At 52.4% G+C, this 22,289-nt stretch overlaps 1 protein-coding gene and 1 long non-coding RNA gene across 2 annotated transcripts; both read right to left on the bottom strand.

Annotated features, from left to right (window-relative positions):
* Positions 1-42: 42 nt before the first annotated feature.
* Positions 43-21,384, bottom strand: MXRA7 (matrix remodeling associated 7). The gene is made up of 4 exons (XM_042833412.1): positions 20,879-21,384; positions 16,387-16,447; positions 14,173-14,272; positions 43-1,457 (listed from the first exon to the last, which is right to left on the bottom strand). The coding sequence occupies exons 1-4, from the start codon at positions 21,338-21,340 to the stop codon at positions 1,343-1,345; spliced, it is 738 nt and encodes a 245-aa protein (XP_042689346.1). The 5' UTR covers positions 21,341-21,384; the 3' UTR covers positions 43-1,342.
* Positions 4,328-14,160, bottom strand: LOC122168237. Its single transcript, XR_006171214.1, has 2 exons — positions 12,613-14,160; positions 4,328-6,061 (listed from the first exon to the last, which is right to left on the bottom strand). It is a non-coding gene; the product is annotated as an uncharacterized LOC122168237 (long non-coding RNA).
* Positions 21,385-22,289: the final 905 nt, after the last annotated feature.

Genomic DNA, 22,289 nt, shown 5'->3' with positions numbered 1-22,289 from the left:
GGCAGTAGAGCCAGCTTGATCTCATAATCAGCATGCCCTGGCTTATGTGAAAACAATTAGAAGATAAAATGATTCCTAGAAGTCAAAAAGCATACAGTGTTATGGAATGTACTGTAGTGGGAAACAGTGACCACATAATGTGGTACTTGGTGCCATCAGGCTCTAAAGAATTGTACAAAATAAAAAAAACCTCATCCAAAGAGATCATTCCCTAAAACGAGGTCAGAAAACGTGTGAATAGTTACTAAAACCAAGACAATCCTTTCCAATAAAGTTGGATTAAATTTAACAGGATTTCATGAGATCTACACGAGAAGACAATCAGTTTAAATTAGGAATGCTGGCTGATTTACTCTGTCTAAACCGCCAAGGTTTGACCAAAACTGTTCAAAACACTTGATAGCTTCACAGAGATTTCCTAAGTACGTAGATTCTCACATCATTTTTGCATTACAAGAACACAATCTGAGTTGAACGCAATTGTCCTTGTAAAAATGCCAGCCACTTTTCTGCACTGCTTTCACCGGTGTCAAGAGGCGAAGAGATGTCTCTGCTCCCAGGATGCAGCCAGCTGCTGTTCTCACAGGCATGAAGCTGAGCTCAGCGGGGTCAGCCAGAACCATCTTGGATTTGTGTCAAAAAGCCAGTGTGAAGGAGGATGAAGTATTCCTTTCAAGGAGATGAGAATGGCGGCTCACATCTAATCTCAGCACTAATGCTTTGGCTTTGGCTATTTGTTTTCTAACTGTAGGATTGGAAGCCTCTCCGCCAAGAGAGGTTGAGCAGTCTCCATCTGTGGAGGTTTTCAAGACCCAACAGGATAAAGCCCTGAGTAACCTGGCCTAACCTCACAGCTGATGCTGCTTTGAGCAGGAGGTTGAACTACAGATCTCCTTACGTCCCTCCCAACCCATGTCCCTTCCAACCTAAATTACTCTATACTATTCTTTCCATTCGTTTTAAATCTGCTCTTCTATCATCTTTGGCTTCCTTCAGCTATCAAAGCAATACATTACTAAGATTGAAAGTTCATTCCTACGGAGCATGACCAGGAAGAAGTTACAAGTTTAACTAGATTATGTGACTGAGACATATGGCTCAGCCAGAGATAAAATCTCTACACGAGTCAAAAATACCATTACAGTTCTTCAAGAAAAAAATGATTAAAAGGGTGAAAAACTGCAAGTCTTAAGAAATACATATCACAGGCCTGTGTGCATTTGCAAAACAACCTGGAAATGCAAAATAACTACTGAAACACATTTATAGCACTACAATCTCCACAGTCCTGTATAATAACGACCGAGATGACTTTTGGGCATCGTCTTCACTGGCTGTACGGTTATATATCATACAATTTAAGCTGCTCCTTCATGTCTCCTTCAGACATCTCTCCAAATGTGTCACTCTTTTCCTTCATGAGCCTGAAGATGGCAGCCAGCTGCTCTCTCTGAACCCTGTCAACAAGAAAAGGAGAAGTAGGAATAGCCAGTCCCCAGCAGGCGCTCTGAACAAGCTCACCAAATGAAACATGAAGCCAAACGTGGGTCATTTTACAAGCCCTGTTGACTGCAGGAAATCTGCCCATGCAAGATGAGAAAGGGATAGCCTCTGGTTCTGCATCCTTCACCCTCACAGCTATCTGATTATCTTGCATGCCTCTCTGCATTTCTTACGGAGATAAAACTGTCTGCTTTAGCACCAGCTTTGTAGGAGTACCTTAGGGCTTATCTATGCTCACAGTTTCAGGATAACTCCACGTGTGGAAATCTGTAAGATCACCACGTCCCAGTTCAGTGGCTCTATAGCAAAAATGGATTAAGCTTCATCAGCACAGCATCCTTTCATTCTGTAGTGAGAGCATGCAGATGCAGAGTAATTCAGGAATAGCTGTTAAGTTTTAAATTCATATCTTACTGTAAAACTAGAGACTAGACTGCCTTCCACTGTGGACGTGACTTTAATCAGCCACTGGAAGACAAGATCACAGGCTGGAATCTGCTTTGATTCAAGAGTTTGTCTGCCAGTTTCAAAAACTGAGATGAACTCACTGTCCAGCAATGAGATGATTCCTCCGTGGGCAGAATCAGACCAGCAGAACATCTACCTCAGATTTCCAGCCCTAAAGGTCCCACAGCTGATGGTTAATTTCCTGCTCCCCATAGAAGCTCATACCCTGATTTTTGCCTTACCTGAAGCAGTTAACCATTGTTATACGTCCTGCAGCGCAATGATTGGTATCTGCCACAATGCTTTGTTCGAGGAATCTTTATAGGAGAGCTTATATTGTTCACATATTTACTGCTCATTGCTCAGAGATAAAGAAGGGAGGGCTGCACGAGAATATCACGTATTCTCAAATGCCTCCCTGATGCCTAATGAACGAACTGATGCAACTGCCTACAGTTTTAGGTCAAAATGAATATTGCAGGTCTGTGGAGTCAGAATTCAGCAACTCAGAGCACAGATTTGCTGCAATCCAATTTGCTGCTCTTCCCGTGTCTTTAGCATCACTAGACTTCCCCTCAGCTGGAAATATTGATTCTTGCTTTTATTTCTACAGTCACCCTGTCGAGTGTCCTTTGTCCCCATCACAGCCTGCTCTCCGCACAGGGCTTTAATACGCTGTAATTAATCCACTTAAATGGAGGCCATTGGTTAACCTGGGGTAGTCTTCCTGCAAGTCCTGCGTGGACAAGCTATTAGCTGTTTCCATAATAGGAGCAGTAAAAATACCTATTGACAGGCAAAACCGGGACGCAACCCTTGCCTGAATGAAGAAAGCACAGCATCGACAGTTAGAAGTACGCACGCCAAGAATGAGTGGAAGGAGACAGTCAGGAATGAGTTGAGGAGCCCTCGCATCCCAGTTCCTATCAAGCTCTGTGTTTTCCCCTCTGGGCTCAGCCCCAGCAGGAGCAGAAGCAGCCAGCTGTCTTCCCAGCACCATCGCTGCAGGCAGGGCAGGAAGAAAGCACATCCTGGCAAAAGGAAGTTCATTTGCCAATTACTTCCTATTACAATTAAAACGCAATTATCTTGAGGCCAAACGTATCCTGATGTTGGAACCTTTTGGTTGTGAAAGCTCTAGCCACAGCCTATCCAGCACCTGGATTTGTCTGTCCTTTATGAATGTTTCTCTGCTCACATGAAACACTTCCAGCTGCCCTTTCCAGACCAGAGGAGGTGCAGCACAGTCGTCACTGATCAATATTTTATTTTAGATCACCACTGGGTACCAGAGGGCACATTTCCAGTCTGATGTGGAGAAATCCAATACACGTCTTTGCCTCACGTGTTGGAAATGCGGGCCAGCTGCAAACGCTCTGCTCAGGTCTGCATCCATCACTTATTATCTCACAGACATTAACAGTACTGAAACCTTCAGCTGCTTAAGGCTCCATTTCCTTGTATTCTTGTCTCCAAAACTGAGATCGCTGACAATCCCCACTTATTTTTAAAACACAGCATCCATACATTCTGTCCTTCCCCTCGACTTTAAATTTCACGACCGTACATTTGAAAGCAGAAATCAAAAAGAGGTGTTACTGCTCTGCACTTCATAATCTACAACAAAGGGAGAGTGAAACAAAGATAAGGAGAGCAAAGAGCCTGAGAAAGAAGAGTGAGACATCAAAAACATGAAACTGATTTCAAAAAGGAGCTTCTGCTATCAAAGGCGACCTTGTAAAACAACTCTGTAGTGCTCCAGGTTGTATTTTCTTGGTGATTTCAGATCAAAACTATCCCATTCACAAGTAGAATCGTTCCCTCTTCCTGTAACTGCTGTCCTCAAAGCTGCTTGGATTCAAGAAGTCAAAGAGGATTTTACTTATTGCTGACAAAATAGATTAATTAAGGATTTTTCAAAGCAGCCTAATTCTTCTTGATAGGGAATTGAATTTGCATACTTCACTCCCTCAGGCTTCTTTAGGCACTTCAGTCTCAAACTTTCACAATTAACTGGAGTTTTGGAGCAGTTAGATGTAGGTATGTTAAAGCAGATCTAAGCTTCAGGAGCTGCTGGGCATCTGTGTTGGCAGCAGCTGAAATCCTGGGCAAAGCTCTGCATTGGGAAAGAGTGCTAATTGCTCCACACACAAACAAGGTCAGGATGCTACTGCAGCACGGAGCTGCTCCAGCAGAAACAAGGGAGAACCCAGGCTTTCACCACTGGCCTGACTCCGTTCCTGTTGGAGTCACTTCTAGGGTAAAAGGCATGAGAAAACAGAATGTACCTCTAACCTAAAGTCCAGATTTTCAACACAGATCTCTTGAGGAAAAAGTTACGAGCTGCTGGAGAAAGGGAGAGCAAGCACAAACCAAATAAACTATTCAAAGGTTTATTGGACCAAACAAACGCAATTTTTACAGATTCAAGCCACTAGAATGACAGTCCTTCATATAAGAGCCACCATCAGATACAAAACAAACAAACAAAACAAAAGTAAAAAATACCCAGACAGCCACTTGAGTTGAAGAAATAGTTTGACTCGCTGCCACTAGCAAAAATCTGGACTCAGCTATAGACTTTGCTGGATGTACGTATTGCCATGTAACAAACACAATGTATATAAGGCATTCTTTGCATAGTTGGGTGCTTGGGACACAGAGTCAGCTAGCCAGCACCAAAGGGAGACAGCAGCTGTACTAGTGGGTGTTGAAGCAGAGGGTGTGCCTAAATTCGTATGCAAACCACTGAAGACGCTTGCAGTTGTTGGCTGGGAAGGGGCAGCCCAGCCTCTTCTAAGCTGAAGCCTCCTGCTGTTCTTTAAACGAGCCCTTTTATTAAGAATTTGCCAACCCCAGGCGCTGGAAAGGACAACTGTGTACAAGGTTTCAAGTATCGTCTGCATAGGAATTAAAAAGGAAAGAAAAAAAATAGAAAAAGCAGCCTGTTGGTTTTCTGATATGTTTGCAGCTTTAGCCAAGAGGCTGCTGTCCTGCAGTGAGAGAAGAATTGAAGGACGCGATCCCAGCCAGCCTGGTGCTTCTGCAACATCACTAGAGGACTTGGGCCCTCTTCTCACTCTCACAGACCAGCTGGCTTTCATTCGCAGCCTGCTGTGCCTGGAGCAGGCATGTGCACCTAGCCAAATTCATCCCCTGATGGAGCTGAGGAGAGGTGCTGAGATGTGGCTCCTGTGGACAAGCCACTGGGCTCGCAAGAAAAGAGGGCAATGGGATAGCAAGCGGGCAGAGAAATGGGGAGGGCGTCTCTTCCAGGACCCCCCTAATCTCATGCTGAGCTGTGGGAGCCCACGGTGCCATAGCTACCTCCATGGGTTCATCTCTTGGGAACAGAGCGGGGAAGCGTGAATCCAGATAACAACAGTCAAAGTGTGGTCTCCGAAGCCTTCACCACAAACTGAGCAGCTAAGCTATCAACCTTCATCACTCCTCCAGTCTTCCATCTACCTGCAAGATCAGCTCTTCGCTAAAATAACTACAGAAGTGAGATTTAAGTCAGCTAACATCTTCTCTCCCTTACTTTGATCCCACTTCGTACCTCCACCCTTTGGAATAAAGTAATGTCACACAGTGTTTGAAATCAGTCAGTTCCCACTCCCCAGCAGCACAGAAGGATTTGGCTCTAAGAAGAAACAACTTGGTAGTCTGGTACAAGATCCAGGCCAGTCTGGGAGAAGAGCTACAGTTCACCCACCCCTCTAAAGAAACAACACTGACTTCATGGCAGGGCTAATACATGGTGGTGAACAAAACTAATAGGCTCGCTGCAAATTTGGTATCCAATTTGGGTTCTGTTTGAAGGAGAGGGAGAAAGGTTAATGTAGGATATCCCAGCCCCCCCAAACACAACTCAAGTCACTCATTGGGCCCAGCCCCAGTCCATGGAGACACACAAGGATCTCCTTAAACTTGATACCACAGGAGTTTTTGAAGAACTCAACTTCAGAGCAAGAGGGATGCCAAGTTTTGAGGGCTTATGGATTCTCTTATGGGTGTGTTTGGTTGGTTTTGGTATTTCTCTCAAGCCTTTAAAGATGCCAAGGGATTTCTTTAGGAGGAGGCTAGGGACAACTTCATATAGTCTTCAGTTCTGCAAAGAGAAACAAGGAGAGAAGAGAAATATTTCAGTCATTTCACCCCTCAGGATGGTTTCATTATTATTCACATAAATGAGCAAGGGGATAACTCGGTATGAGTGGAGGAGAAGGCAAGCCAGCTTTCCCCTTCTGGGAAGAGTAAGTCACTGTTTGCAAACCACGTGCCTCAAAGGAGGAGGCACGTTTCCTCATCAACTGCAGCAGGATAGCCGAAACCCGGCCAAAGAAGTGTAAATCCTCTCATCTGGCATCAAACCTGAATTGCAGTCTTTCTTTCTGACCTATGATGAGAGGTGCAGAAGTCCAGCTAACTGGAAACGTTCATCAGCTCCAGGGATTACTGCCTCAGTGTCCCATGCAGAGCTGTCTTGGGCTGCTCACACACTTGTCCAGCCCACATTCCTCCTGCCACCTGCAACCAGATGAGCCAGGATCCGGTTTCCTGGATGAATGGGTCAACCTTTCTATTGATCTGTCTGACCAAAGAAAGGAGGCAAAACCAACAGACTCTATAGACCACAGTGCTTCCCTCCTCTCCTAATACCTCAGGGAAGGAGGGTGAGATTATTAGATACATTTTATGGATGGAGACATCCAGGCACTCCCCAAGGTCTTGCAGCATGTTAGCATGAATGTGGTCCCTCCTTCCCAGCTTGAACCCTTCAGATGCTCTGCCCTGACTGCCCCAGCTGCTCTCGTAGAATGCTGTGATACACATGGACCACAGCCTAATTCCCCTGAATTCAGTAGGATTCACAGTGCCTAGCACCTGAGTCTCATTCAGATGTCACCTGCTCCTGGCAGCTACAACATAAAGGCAAGTTGCAGCCTCATTTCTTCCTTATTCCTCTGCAAAAAGTTCAACTGTCTGCTGTTTTCTACAGACACTCAGCAACCCGGATCTCGGATGGGAGACGAAGGCTGAAGCCTCACAAGGGCCCAGGGCTCCTCAGGCAGTGCTGGGGAAGCTCAGCAGCCAACCCATGATGGCAAAGAAAGAAAATTCTCCAGAGTGGATAATCACTCTGTGGGATTCGCAGCACTGACCATCAGATCATCCTGCTCAAGCCACACAAGCATAATCAGATTTTACACATGAGGGCATAAGCTCATTGCCATGGGGGCCCAGAAGGAGAAGTTCCCTCCAGTGTGCCACAGTTGGAGTGGGGAGGGATGGAGGACATCAGGGAGAGTGGATGGGGCTCAGATGCATCCCCTCTGCAGGGATACTCACCTAAAGGACAGGGCCGGGCAGACAGCAGGGGTGGGATCTTAAACAAAACATGGCCTTGATGGAGGATATCTGTCAAAACCACAAATTCCCTATCGGCAAAACAGGGATACCCCTTTCTGCTCCTGGAGCAAGCTGGAAGAGGGATTAAAGAGCATGAGGCAGACTGTCATGGGAACATCAGGGCCATACAATTCCCTAGAATGAGAAGCTCCAACATTGCTGCCACGAAGCCTGAGAGATTTAATTATCTTAGGGTGGAGGCTGAGCCATGAGCCATCGCCTGTCCTTGGGTCTTCCCCCCTTTCCATTTGACATGGATGGTGAAATCAGCCTTACCAGCATTCCTTCCCCTGGCAGCATATGAATCAAGCCAGGTTATGGTCTTTTTTTAATGGATTATTTCTTCACATATAGATTATCCAAATTGCTCTGGCCCCAGTAAGGGCCAAGTCAGTAAATCATAGTGTCGATCAACTGGATGTGGTTATATGCAAGGAGCAACCAGAAAATAAGGAGCTTAGACAAGGGCAGGTCATAGGTGGAAAATGGCTCGGGAGCTGAAGCTGGGAACACTGGAGCATGAGGTTGAACAAAGCCTGAGGTAACTGGTCTCTGCTGCTGAGGAAAAGGGAAGGACATTTTTATCCCTTCCTTTTTGTCCTGCTTGCAGTTCCTCTGCAATCTGAGAGCAGCATCTCCAGCACAGGTGGAAACCAATTGTCTTTCTGATGGCCTCAGAAGCGTTGCCCTCACTCCAGCTCAGCAATGACATTGGCACTGGAGCATGGACTTCTTGTCTGAGAGAGCAGGCAGCATCCCAGCGCTAATGGCCCTCTTGCAGTCAAAATCCACAGCAGGAGGTCAGAAACCTCACAGCTCATCCCAACTGTCCATAGCTTTCCAGAGGGGCCTCGACACTCTCCAAGGAGAAGATCCCCAGACACCTTGCTCTAACCACCTCTGGGAATTGCTTGCAGCCATTTCAGGAAGAATTTCATCTGGAAAGCTGATTTTCAGAAGCGTGGAGCATTCCCAGCTCCTTCCCCTAGCAGGTAAAGCAGGCACTCAGCTTCTCAAGAACATCAGTCCTCTGGTCTGAAGTGCTGGCAAGGAGGGCGCATACCTTCTGGCGTCAGGCTCTTCTCGTTCCAAGGCTATGATTCACCTTTGAGGCTCCAGAGCAGTGAGGAAAGGCCACGGGCACTGGGCCTGGCATTGGGAAACCAGGCTCCCCCAGGCATCTCCCTCCCATCTTACTACAGAGACTACAGTCTCATCACCATCGCTTCCTGTGTCTCTACCCTTGCGGTAGATGTCATCTCACTGCTGGCAGTGAGCATCACGTCCAGGAGCACAGTACTGCAGGAACAACACGAGGAAGGACTTAGTAAATCCAAGCTTCCCCTTCAGCCCCAAAATTGTGGGCCAGCTTCAGTCAGTGGATAAAACATGGAGAGAGAACTGAACAGCAGGATATGGAGAGAGAGTGCTTTGAAAGAGAAGAGTGAGAGAGTGAGAGGTACCAAAGGGAGATTTTATCTGCACAGATCTGAAATTCCTCCAGTGGGACCAAACAGCCAGAAGGTGCATAGGACCTTGGGGATGCCTGTTGCTCCTCAGCACACCAAGGCGGCAGCTGAGGCTGCAATTAGGAGCACAGTCCCAGCAGCTCAAGGACAAGGCTGGCAAGGCTGAGCTGCCCTTGCTCAGTGCCGTTTCAAGGCAGAAGCCTCCTACGCTTCCCAGCCGCAGCAGTGACAGCTGAAAAGGCCACAGCACAGCCGGGAAGGCAGCTTGAACTCTGCCAGCTCAGCTCAGCTCAGCTCCTCCAGTTCTGCGCTCACCCCTTTGCGATGCTCCTGAACCTGAGTCCATGTTACAGAAGTGGAGAAAACAACAGATGGGCCAACCTATGCTTGCATGCCTGGCTTCCTGCAGCCCATGATGCCACAAGGGAGGCAGCCTCGGCTCCCAAAGAGTTAGCAGAGGGAACAGCAAGCTGCCCATGCAGCGTGAGGTTAAGCAGAAGCAAATAGAGCCAAATTGTGAGCGCTGGGTGAGGGAGATGCAAAGCAGGCACAAGCTGGGACAATTCGGGACCTCAGCCAAAAGGAAAAACCCAGGAGCTCAAAGCAGAGTCTGAAACTTCATCCCACGGCAGGGCTGGGGACTCACAGCCTGCAGAGGAGCGTCTGGAAGGTTCCCCCTAGGGATGGGAGAGGAGAGGAAGGGCTCTATTAGCCTCCCCTTTCCCTGTGTTTCCAAGGGAGGCATCCTGAGCTGCTCCGTGGGACTCATGACTCAAGCAGATGCTCTATAAATAGGGCCTGAGCTCAGCTCCACTGATTTCTCATAGACATTTTCCCTATGGAGAAGCATCACAGCCAGGGGAGTTTGGTGGGTCCCTCTGTACCCATGTGCCCCTTTCCTCCTAGGCTGTTCTGTGGCTGAAGGCAGCCTTCCCCACAGCCAGTGCCTTCCCCATGGCTGGGGGCCGCAGTGAAGCAGTGGTCAGCCTGATCTAAACAGAACCCCACATTCACAGTGTTTGTAGCCACCTGTTGCTACTTCTCCTCCCTCAGCCCAGGGCGACTATCGTGCTGCAGAAGATGAAGAGCAAACAAATAATAAAAATCCAAAGAAAGCCAAACTTACCAGCTTCCCTCATCCAAATGAAGTGCCATGCTGGACAGGAAAGGACAGCAAGCAAGCAAGCCAGGGCCATGTGATGGCAATGCAGGAGGAGGACAGGGACAGATGCAGAAAGAGAGCTCTCCTGAAATACAGCCTCCCCCAGCCCAGACCACCCACTTTTTCTACAGGGCCAGCAGTGGACATATTCAAAATTGGTCAAAGTCCAACATCTAAATCCTAGCAGCTGCTTCCTGCCCTTGTGTTCTCAAGTCATCACTGCAAGCATTGTCTGGTTCAAAATGGCACTTCGGCACAGCTCTCCCTAAAGCCACAGCTGCATCCCCATTTGATCTGGGATGTCTGGCAGAGCAAGATCAGCCCACTAACAGCCCTAGGACTGTACTTGTGCCACATCCAGCCTGGACAGGATGCACCACTCCAGTCCCACATCCCCATGTCTTCTCTCTGCCTTTCCCTGCAGTTAAGGTCTGGCCATGGGCCCTGCCTTGCTGAAACTCCAGGGTCCAAGCCTAGGTTTATTTAGCGGCTTGTAATTAAGAAGCACTCTGGACCCAACTGGGGGCCAGCCAGCTTTCCATTGCTAACTGATCACCAAGAGGGCAGTGGGTAAGATTTACAGCCATCCCATTCCCTTTGCTTGAACTCCAATTTGCAAGCAGTACCTTCTCAACCCACCCATGGCTGGCCAGGAGAGCCAGCGAATTTATCCTAGAAGGGCTGAGATGACTGTGGGAACCACGCTTACTAGCAAAGCAAACACAGCAGCCCTCCCTACCTTCTCCCCAGTCCTGTAGAGGTTGGACTGTGGTATCACCGAGCCATCCATCACACCTGCAAGCAGCAGGCTCTGGGCAGGTTGGGGCACTGAGTTTCACTCAGACACTGCTTTAAGGGACAGAGTGCTGTGAGGCTTTTCCAGCCCTGGAGGTGCCCTCGTGTTTGCAGCTGGGCCCCTCAGGGTCAGAAACTTTGCTGTCCTGTTTCTCTTGCTTTCCCCTTCCCACTCCACTCCTGGCACTAATTTAGGTTATGCAAAACCACAAACATCTCATCCGAGTACACATGCAGAAAACACAGCCTCTGCCTATGCTGCAGCCCACACAGCAATGAGAAGCATCTTAGTGTCTCATTGCTGGCCAGGGAAGGTGACTGACTGGGAAGTGCAGCTGCAGCACCCAGAGCTTGGGGGACAGCTTCTGGTTTTCTACCTCTGCCTCTCCAGAAACCTCAGAAACAAGAGAAGACAAAGAGGAAAGAGCTTCCTATGGACTATCGTGTGGGATCTGCTTTCCCTTCAGCCTGCACACCTACAGAAGAGTGGGAGGGACTCAGCATCACCAAGGCCAACCAGGACTTGCTGGGACCTGCTCTATCTTGTAGAAAGAGAGAACTGAAAACAAAAACCTACGGGAATCTCTCTCCTGGTTGTTTTCTTTTTTTACTAAAAATGCAGCCTTGTTGCAGCTGTCAGTGCTCACTGCACAAACAAACCAACCCACTAACAGCCCTGGGGCTGTACTTGTGCCCCATCCAGCCTGGACGGGCTGCACCACTGCAGTCCCACATCCCCACGCTTTGCACCGTGGCAGCTGCAGTTGGCAATCGATGACCAAAAGCCTCAGGTGCAGAAGAGATGGATTTGGGAAATATGCAATGCTGGCTTGACTCAAGGCTGCATCCTTCCCCTGCTCCCTTCCCCTTCCTGCTCAGACTGCTTTTCTCCCCCAGAGGAACAAACGCTACGTGCTTCTGTTCTCCATGTGCTGGTAACCCACCAGGTGTGCAGTGCCACCAGCCAAGCAGATGTGTTTGCCACCAAGAGTGACCGTCCTTCCCTCCTGAGAAGTCCTGCTATTTTTTAAGACTGAAGTAATCAAAAAGCAGGAAATTGCATCACTCCATGAAGGTCACATTCCTTCCCTTTTGAGTCCAGATTTAGCGCCAGTTTGAAGCTGCAAGATTCAAGTGAATAGCAGGCAAGGCAACCACAGCTTCAGGAGCGATGCAGAGTATGAGCAGAAGTGGGTTTTTGTTTAAACAACCCTTCCTACTGCATGTCTCTCCTTTCCTGCTGTCTACGGGTCTTCCTGTAAAAGGAATGATCTCAGTGGCATTTCCAAAATCAGGTGTCCCCAAATGAAGGGCTCCTGATGACAGACCACAACAGGCAGTCCCAACTGGGAGCCTTGCATTCTGGGGATGTTGCTTCCAAGCTGCTTCCTACAGGTGCCTGCTGGCCCATGGGGGTCAACTGAAGGGTCAGCAGCAGGCTGAGCCCCCACCTCCAGCTACGTGCCCTAGGGCTAACCACCAGCTCACTGCCCTCATTTTCCAGGTCAGGAAATAGAAGCATTCATGGGATGTCTGAGCTGAGGAACCCATATGGAAGAGCTGAGCAGCTGGGTGTGAGAACCCTCCATTCCAGGTCCCTTTGGAGTGCTCGTGGAAGTGAGATGGAGCAGGGGGAGCAGACTCATTAATCTGTTACGGGGAGGGAAGGGAGGTGGGAGAGATGGCTCAGAAATAAACCCTCCCCCCCCAGAACAAAACCCAAAAGAATGAAAAAAAAAAAACAAAACACCACAGCAAAACCACCGAAACACATTAGCAGATGTTATCCATGAACACTACTTCTAAGAAACGGCGCATCCTTACCAAACAGATTTGCAAGAATGTTTGTGGCCGAGGACCTAAGGTACTTGCTACAGAGATGTGAGATCAGAGGTCAGCTCAATCCTGCAACATAAAGGTGGCAAACCTGGGTCACAGCGGGTCGGCAGCGGTCAGAGAGCAGAACGCATGGAACCAGGGAGAGGGACGGGGCTCGGGGGGACCAGGCTGAGCTGCTGCCCTCTGCTCACCTGGACCTCACCCAGCAGCACCCGGACCCACACAGCACCCTGAAATGAGAAGCTGCTGATGGCACAGGGAAGAAAATAAGGCAGCGACACAGCAGGACAAAAGTAAAACATAAAAACAAAATTCATAAAGCTGCCGTAAGGAAATGAACAACACAAACAGAGAGGAGAGACAGCAGAAGGGAGCAGTAGGAAAACGCGCTGCCAATGGCCCTCAGTGTGCGAGCTGCTGAGAGCTTCCAAGGCGTCCTCAGTGCCATCTGCCAGCCCTGGGGCACAGCCCTGCCCTGGGACGTGAGCACTGATACCCATCCTTCAGTCCAGAGAACAAAACCTTGGCTGGGGATGCAGCGAGAGCGACGTCCCCTCACTGCACCCACAGGATGCCCAGTGGCTTTTGTTGCCACGAAGGAGCCAGCCCTGCAGGTCTCCCGTTCGAACCCTCACGCAGTGATTGCTCAGCTGGCTGCTGGAGCTGCAGAGGGTTTAAATGTACCTTTTGCAGTGGATTTTGTACTGGTGCTTAGCAGGATCCCCCAAAACAATTCCCATTGAGCCCTGTGGGTTGGGATTTCATTCACATTCACTCTGCTCATTCCACCATCCCCTCCCCATGTGAAAGCAGTGATGCCAACAGACCTGGCAAGTGTTGTACAGACTGCATGCTCCAGGCATGGTAAAGACATAATGGGAAGAAAGCAAACATTTTCCTGATGCCAGCAATGCAGGGTCAGCCCAGAAGCAACCAGAGATGGCTTGCATGGCTGAGACCAGAGCGTGCAGCCCAAGCAGAGCGCTGCTCCTAGCAGAGCTGCACAGCAGTGATCCCTGAGACCTGTGGGCAGAAAGGGAAGGCATCCCTTGGTGTGAAAGTAGGGCTAACATGAAGGGAAATGGTGCAGGATCAGCATGTTTAGGGCAGCCAGCGTGGAGAGCTAGGGCCCACAGCCCTTCCTTGGGGATGACAAGGGAAGGACCGGCATCTCCTCAGCATGCTGTGGGCCACACTGGGATACGGAGCTCCAAAGCTCCACATTCACTCCCTTTGCTCCAGTATTTCAGAGCTGTACCCAAACCCTCAGGCAATTGACAGGGCAAAGGGAGGGGAAGGGGCAGTCAGAGCCTCAACGGATGGAAATCAACGTGGTGCCAATGGGTCCGTGGATATACACCAACTTGCACAGGTGAGACATCAGGTCTGAGCATCCAGAAGAGCTTGCCCAGCTGCAGTGAATCACTGTGGCCCTGTATCTCCTCAATGCATGTGATTGTATTTGTGATGGTGTGAGATCTTGCTTCAAGAAACCGCCAACCAGATGGACTCAGGTGAGAAGGGAAAAAAGGAAACTCAGCATACCTTTGTTCTTCCTCGAGTTCTTCTTTGGTCATCATTGACTTGTACTGGTTTCCCCTCAGCTTTCCAGGACTGTACTTAAAAGAGAACGTCTCATCTGCAGCTGGGGAGGGCAGGACAGAGGAGAGCAGGAGATGGTGTGAGACAGAAAGCACCTGAGAGGGACATTCAGCATCCACAGGCTCGAGCTGCACGCCCAGCCCTGCTCCCATGCATTCACCCATGAGACTTCCACCATCGGTTCCAAAGCCTCAGGAAACCCTGAGGTATCTCTCCCCTCCTCTCCCCAGGGGCCCCTTTCCAGATCTCCCCATCTCAGCCTCGGGCTAATTAGTGCCAGAGCTCACGGATCTCGAAGCAAAGCTGATCCTTTTCCAATCGGATTTTATTAGAGCTCCGTTTGCTTTTAGAAACCTCTCCCCTTCCTTATCTTCCCAGAGACAACAGAGAACAGCAGCGGTGGGGGCGACCCAAAGGGCGGCCCTGAGGGCTCACGGAGCCGCGCTTATCTGCAGCTGCTGATCCACAGACCTTTATCTGCCAAGGACTGTGGGATGGAGCTGCCTCGTGTCAGCTGCTCAGCACAGCTGCACCCACAGAACCATCTGCTGTCCTCACAGAGCCCCGGGGCTCCTTCCGAGGAGTCCAACAAACAGAGGATGCTGTGGCCCTGTATCTCTCCCCTCCAGGGAGAAGCCAGACTGCCTGTGCATCCCCGGGACGCTGCATGTTACCCACAAACCCACCATCCTGGGTGACACCTCCAGGCACCAACGAGACCCCGTAAAAGTGGTCACGAAAGCGTATGGAAAGAAAATCAGCTGCTGCTGCTGCTTTGGGAGACACTGGGAGGGAAAGAACAGAAAGAGAGGGTGTAACATCCTGTTCCTTGCCCTGGTGCAGCCCAGGAGTTATTTTATTACCTTCGTACAGCTCGCCTGATTTCAAGGACAATTAAAATCACTTCCCCCACACGGTTCTCTGCCAAATTGAGATTTTGCCTGTTCAAAAAGGGCAGTTTAATTGCTGCTCCACCAGAAAGGAACAAGCGGCAGGGAGGAGAGGTGGCCACCTATCTCACTGCCCACGTGTTGCGGCTTTGGAAACCGCTGGATGTTTTTTGAGCTCAGGAACTTTCTTTGCAGACTGAAAACAAACTTCAGGAAGCACGGAGCAGGGAGGCAGGGCTTTCACGTGGCCGGCTGCAGGGCGAAGATGTGACCTACTTACCAGGAGCCTGGCCAGGAGCATATGAAAGAAAATATTTATTTTTCATCTCTTCTCTTGCATTGCATTGCAAGCGCTGGCAGTGTGTGAGCCGGGTGAGAGCCCTGCGAGCTCAGCAGCTGCCTCCTGCCTCCCATCTCCCAAAGTGGGGCTGAGCTGCTCTCGTGCACCGTGGGCTCGTGGGGATGCTGAGCTAGCCGTGAGCTGTGCCTGACTCCATGTGAGCTGCCCCAAAATAGCCATGAACCAAAAAGGGCAAAGCTTGGCACAGCACCATCACCATCATCCTTTGGGCAGCAGGCGCCCGTCGTTCATCCAACCAGATCGACCAGACCCATTAACACCCCTGATGCTGCATGGAAACCCAGCAGGATGGAACACACACACGTCTTTGTGGAACCCTGTCCCCTACAGAGGGAAGGCGCTTCTCCCACCTCACATGATTAAAATTTGATTCCCTGTGGCATTAGGGTAATCCTCCTGAGCCTGGGGATTGCCACGCTGTGCCTTACCCGGGTTGGGAGGAAAGTGGGGCAGAGCAGGAGGAGCACCAGCACGGAGGGGATGTGGGCACAGCCCCACTGACACACTGCTGCTTGATGGGCCACCTGCTTTGTTTTCTCTGAGCACAGCCACTCCAGTGAGGCAATTCATCATTTTCCAATCAACTAATTGAGTAATTAGTGAAATGTGGCTCTGCCTACAGACTCCAGAGATGTGCCTCGAGGGGAGGAAGGAGCTTTTGGGGTGCTGCTCCAAGGGATTGAGCTGTTTGTCTGCTCCCAGGTATTTAGTAACAGTGACAGCCCAAGGGCAGGGGCCCTTCTGCTGTGTGTGGATCCCCAGTAGCTGCTTCTCCCTCCATGTCCCTTCATTTTGGGATGTTGGGTCCTTTTCCCCTGCACTGCTCAGAGATGGGGGACCATCCCCAGGCACTGGGGCTCAGCTTTTCAGACCATCCCCGTGGGGCACTGCCTTTCTGGCACTCACCATCATCATCCTCCGTCTCTTTCACCATCAGCTTCTCACTGTCTGAGTCTGGATCTTCCTCCTGCAGAGGGAAAAGACAGAGCAGCCATGATCAGAAGGTGCTGTTCTACATCACCTATGAGAGCCCTCAAAATCGGGTACTGCTTCCCTGCCCCATTCTGAGAAGAGGGGAAAGGGATGCTTTGCTAACAAGCAACGTTCATTAGTCTGCTTCCTTCTCAATGCCTAGCAGTGTCATGAGAACTGCCCTCTCCCCATGCCCACGGGGCTGCCATTACAGTCATTTCCTCCCTTGGGCCCTCAAGCACCAAAAATAGCCCCAGGAGCAGGGAGGGAGGCTTGGAGCTGGGTCTGGGGCATGGAGGGGCCCAGCAAGAGGAGCATCCATCCCACACAGACACGGGCAAGCAAAGCTGCCCCCAGCAGGAGCCATCTCAGCTCAGGATGCACAGGGAGGAATCAAACAGCACGGAGTTTTAACACAAACCAAGCCTGGAAGTTTTGGGGTTGCCTCCCACGAGTCGCAGCAAGCTTTATCAAGGCCGGATTCCTTGCAGATGGAACGCGGGGAGGGAGAGAACAGCTCCAGCCCTGGAGATAAGGCTGGGACACAGGCAGTGCCCACACACGTGCCTTCCTCCCTGTGTGATGCAGACAGGAGGGGAACCAGCACGGACCCCGCTCTGGGTTTGCAGCGGTGGCTTCATATCCACCACTAAGCGTGGTACTGCTCAGACCCAGCTTGCTTTGTCATCGGTGAGGAATGCGCATTATTCACAGCCCCTTGGCTTCTCCTCACCACCCAGCTCCCCAGGAGGACACGTGGCTGACACCCCAGCAGCCATCGCTATTTTGGGCCACGCTTCCAAACATGGGCGCTCACTGCTGATACCTGGGCAGCCCCGTGGCCAGCAGAGCAGCACCCAACAGAGAGGATGATGCTCAGCCCTGGCCCTGGGGGTGCTGAAAGAGAACTGTTCCTGCTCCAGCCCACTGGAAGAAACGTTTGATGGGAGCAGAGGGGGAGCAGGCTGGGCTGCCAGGCCAGCAGGCGACTGCTATGTGCTGTGGTCACACTGGGGAGCTCTGCTCGTGGCAACTGCTTGCTCACTACAGCACAGCATTTTTCTGCTCAGAGGCAGATGCCAGCAGCTCCCTTCCCCCCGCGCTGCAGCCCTGCCTTCCACAGCCCTGTCCTTCTGTCTGCCTGGTCGGGAGCAGCTCCCACAGGCAGCCCATGGGTTGCGTACTGGAATGAGCCAGGCGCTGCTCCTGGCCATGGGTGCAAGTCCAAAGAGCACATTTGCACCCTGAACACACAGACAGAGTCTAGAAAAGCCCCGCCAAGACCCAGGACAGCACTGCTGGCAGCCTTTGCCCCACGGCCACTGCCAGATCAGTGGTACCACAGTCACACGAGGATGCGGTGATGCTGAACCACAGTGCTGCAGAGCAGGGGAGGGCACAGCAGCAGCCCTGGGGATGCTGATACAGCAGTTGGGCTGCCAGGATGGAGAGCAGTTTCTGCAGAGCTGACACTGCGTGGCACAACCAGCACACGGGTGGGACAGGCACCCCCAGCAGGAGCTGCCAGGAGCTCCCATAAGCAACGCCACCAAATCACAGCCCCCCCAAACCCAGCGCAGGGTTAAAATCCCCCAAGTCATTACCTTAAATAACAATGCGGCAATACAGCTGTCTTGGCTTTTGGCAGACCTTGGCTGTAGCATTCAAGCATTTGTTAGCTCATCAGAAATGTGCTTTGCCCTTTAGCTTCCATGGCCAGTGAGCAAACGCCCACGTGTGAGCCTGACTTGGGCAGTGCAGGCTGCAGACAAAAGCAGCAGCGAGGATGAGACCCCCGGGGAGGTTTGGGGCACTGAGCAGTAACAGAGTGCTCCCCAAAAGCCCCACTCATGGCTTTCCCAGTCTATGAGCCCTAAAGCATCTCCCAGGTGGGAAAGCCTCCTCTCTGTCATAGGGCAATATAGGCTGGGCTCCCCATCACCCTGTTTTCAGCTCATTTATGGCCAACCAGAGGCAGTTCCTCCCTCCCCACAGCAGGTTTCCCTCCTCTAAAGGGACGCAAGGAGGGGCTGCTGGGCCCCCACCCCTTCTGCTGTCCCGTGGGCACGATGGGGACAAGCAGAGCCCCTCATCCATTCCAACTGCAGGGAAATGGGAAGGCCCTGGGCTGCAAAGAAGGGGGGAGAAAATTACCCTGGAAGCTCCCAGCCCCACGTTGCCATTTATGGCTGCACCTTCTGATCCAAGCCTGATGCAAGAGTTTGCAAGAGGAAGGCAGCGGGGAGCCAGACAGAAAAAGAGAAGCCAGGAGGGAAAGGGGAAGGAAAAAGCCTTTAAAAAGGGGGGAAAAGGAAGCTGATGGGCAGAGTTTGGCAGAGCAGCAGCCCTTGTGTAGAAGAGCTAGTGGGAGATTTGGGGATTTCTGCTCCTTTCTGGCAGGACCCACGCTGAGCTGCCACAGCTCCCACCCAGCAGCTTCTCATTAGGGAAGCAGCATCCATCACGTAACGAGCTCCGACAGTGACAAACTAATTAATTTTTTTTGTCAGTGATGGGAGCCAGCAGACACAAGGGAACCACCACCAGAACCCAATGGGAATGAAGATCTCCTTCCCCTGATTCCCCCTCTTTCAGCCCTGCCCAGCACACAGAGAATCACCTTGCCCACCAGGGCAGGACAGGGACCTCGCAGGACAGAGGCAGGGACCGGAGCATAAAGGCAGCAGGAGGGAACACAGACAGCAGGGTGATGCACTGAGCACACCGACCTGCTTCATCCATCAGCACTTGCTTCAGTGCTTAATGGCTGCAGAGAATCTGAAGCAGCACGTGCTGAGCAGACAGCAGGGAAAAGGAGAAAGGCCTCGGAGTGCTGAGCACAGCCCACTGCTGTCTGATGGGCCTGCCGAAAAGCTCCAAGCCTACAGCAGCACGATGCTGGCCTGAGCCTCTGCTGAGTCACATCGAGGGACTGCAGCCCTCAGCCACGAGTAGGGCAGGGCTCGTTTCCAGCCTGTGCAGCTCTCACCGCTTCGACCAAACTCCTTCCCATGCACACCTGTTAACAACTGCTTGGTGCCGGAGCAGCTCACCCTGCCCTGCTGCTGGGAATCACTTCCCAAGGAAGCAAAACCTTGTCCTGTATCGTGGAATCACTGAGGTTGGAAAAAAATCATCGAGTCCAACCATCAGCCCATCACCATCTGTGCTTTGCTGTGTGAGGCACAACCTGCACTGAGCACAGTGTCCTCCAGGCCGTGGGCACCCTGGGCTGTGCTCACTGGGGCACCCAAAGGGGAAAGGAACATCCCATACGGACGGTCACCTTTGGGCAGACAGAACTGCAGTGCCACGTTCCTGAAGGAGGAGTAGGTTGCAGTGGTGTCTGCTCAGGAAAATGCGACTGAAGAGCAGCCAGGAGGGAGGAGAAACATTCCCAACTCGTGTTAATGAGACGACAGAGAAACTGCACGTCCTGGGTGCTGCTGAGCGACCCCAGCTGGGATGCAGCCAGCGAACGGCAGTCCTGGGGCTCCCCAGCCCTGTAGAGCACTGATAAATCCCACAACTCATCCCAGAGATGGACAGATGTCCCCAGCGCTTTTGGAAGGCTGTGACAATGGGAGTCTGCTTGAGAGCCATCCCCGTAGCCAAGGGATGGTGCTGGGACTCAGGGAAAGAAATGGGAGATGAAGGAGGTGGGAGGAGGGTGAGGTCCCAGCACGCAGGGATGGCACTGCCCTGATGATCACCACGGGACACAGAAGTGCCAACCCACTGCGCCTCGCCCGCTGCGCCTGGTGAGTCAGTAGCGATGCCTTCCAAGACAACGGCTGTCTGTCCGTCCGTCTGCACACTGCCCAGCAGCCTGGATGCAGTCACCAAGGATTAGCAATGCTGCTAATAATAGCCAGCAGGCAGCCAGGCCCCAGGCTGTGCTCCCCAGCTCAAACACGTCTGCGTGCCCTGCATCCCTCCCGGGTTCCCCGGTCACCCTGTTGCCTGCATCCCTCACGGGTACAAGGGGTGGCCCCAGGAGAAGCACAGTCAGTTTGAGCCCCTCGAGGGTCCCCAGGCCCACGGCACAGAGCATTAACGCGGAGCTCACGGAAGCCAGCAGGGCAAACTCCTTCCATGGCCGCTGGGTCACCCTTTTATTTTTAAACAAGATCCGGAGCTGGAGGAGGATTTACCAGGCAGCCCCCCCCCAGTTCAAGCACGGGTCAGAGCTCGGGGTGGGAGGCCAGTAGGGTGCTGGAGGGGGACACAAGGGGGAGACCTCCCTGGGGCTGCAAGGACAGCAGTTGGGGCATCCTCATGCTGCAGGGGGACGATTTACTGCAACCCACAAAAAAAGGGGGGACAGAAAGAGCGCAACACCCCCAGCACCTGGAGCAGCTGCTGGGAAAAGGACGTGCAGCCCCTCACGCGAAATTCGCCTTCCCTCAAGCCTCCCTCCCCTTACCTTGCTCTCTTCCTCCTCCTCTTCCTCCTGCTGCTGCTGCTCCCGGTGTTCGGCGGCGGCCGGCGGGCGGGGGATGCTCTCGGGGCTCCGCTCGGCCGCGGATTTCTGCTCGGCCGCGGATTTCTGCTCGGCCACCGCCGCCTCCTTCTCCTTCTCTTCCTTCTCCTCCTCCTTCTCCTTCTCCTCGCCGCCCGCCCCGACCTCCTCCACCGGCACCCGGCTCCCTTCTACCCCCGGCCCCTCGGCCGCTCCCTGCGGCTCCGCTTCGCCCCCGGCGGCCGAGCTCGGCTCCTCTCTACCCGGCTCCGCTTTGCCCGGCTCCGCTTTGCCCGGCTCTGGCTGCCGCTCCGCCGCCCGCTGCCCCTCGCCTCCCCGCAGCTTCACAAAGACCGAGGCGAGGACGATGGCCAGGACGGTGAAGAGCAGCGGGACGGCCAGGTACAGATCCACGGTCACGTCCATGCTGCCGGAGTCCGAGTGCGCGGCCACCCGCTCGGCCTGCGGCGGGGCTGGGCAGGCTCTCAGCAGCCTTCACCCGGCGTCATCTCCCTCGGCCCTGCCCACAGCCCCGGCCCCATCCCCTCCCCGCCCAGCCCCGAGGATGGGGGGGAAACACGGCTCCGGGCAGGACGGGCTCTTCGAGGGCAGCGTGGAGGCCCAGATGGGCTCCGTGCGATGCTCAGCGAACGCTCAGCCCTTGGTGGGAGCTGGCACCGCACGGCAGAATGTCCCCAGCGAGGAACATCAACGCCAAACCCCAGGAGCTGGGGGTGGTACCCATGATGGCAGGGCGGTAGCCATGGGAACCAAGTGACACTCAGGAGCTGCAGGTGGTACCCGGATAGCCAGGTGCTAACGATGGCAACCAGGTGACACCGACATCAAACCCCGAGCATCACTCCTCCGCCTGCCCCGCCTGCAGGAGAAACATAGCATAACCAAGCCATAACCCTGCTGACCAGGCGATGCCCACAGCACAGGGGTGACATCCCTGGTTTGGGTACACAGCGATGGATGACACAAACTGCTGTCACTGCCATCAGGGTGCTGAGAGTATTTGGGTTACAGGAGCCTCCCCACAGCACAGCGAGGTGCACCGAGGGACTGCAAATGGCAATGCCCAAAGACTGGGCTGCTCAGAGCCAGCACAAGCCCTGCCAGGGGCTGCGGCCCGGCTCTGCCACCGAGGACTTCCTGCCCCTCGGGGGGATGAACCACCGCTCTACAAAGCGCTCTGGAATCAGAAGGTTTAAGCTGTGCACAGGTAAAGGCAGCACTGAGCTCCCCGCGCTGCACAGCGGGAGCAGACATGGGAAGCCCACAGAGCTTCCTCCGGGGAAAAGGCTTCGGGGAATTCTGTGGGAGCGGAATATTTGTATTGAGCGGCTGAAAACAGAAGAAAAACGGATTA

The sequence above is a fragment of the Centrocercus urophasianus genome, unplaced genomic scaffold (assembly GCF_019232065.1).
Source record: "Centrocercus urophasianus isolate 14NV4802_14NV808 unplaced genomic scaffold, USGS_Curo_1.0 seq_41, whole genome shotgun sequence".
Lineage (NCBI taxonomy): Eukaryota > Metazoa > Chordata > Aves > Galliformes > Phasianidae > Centrocercus > Centrocercus urophasianus.
Note: the sequence above shows the minus strand (reverse complement) of the source record. Positions and strands in the feature narration are given on the sequence as shown.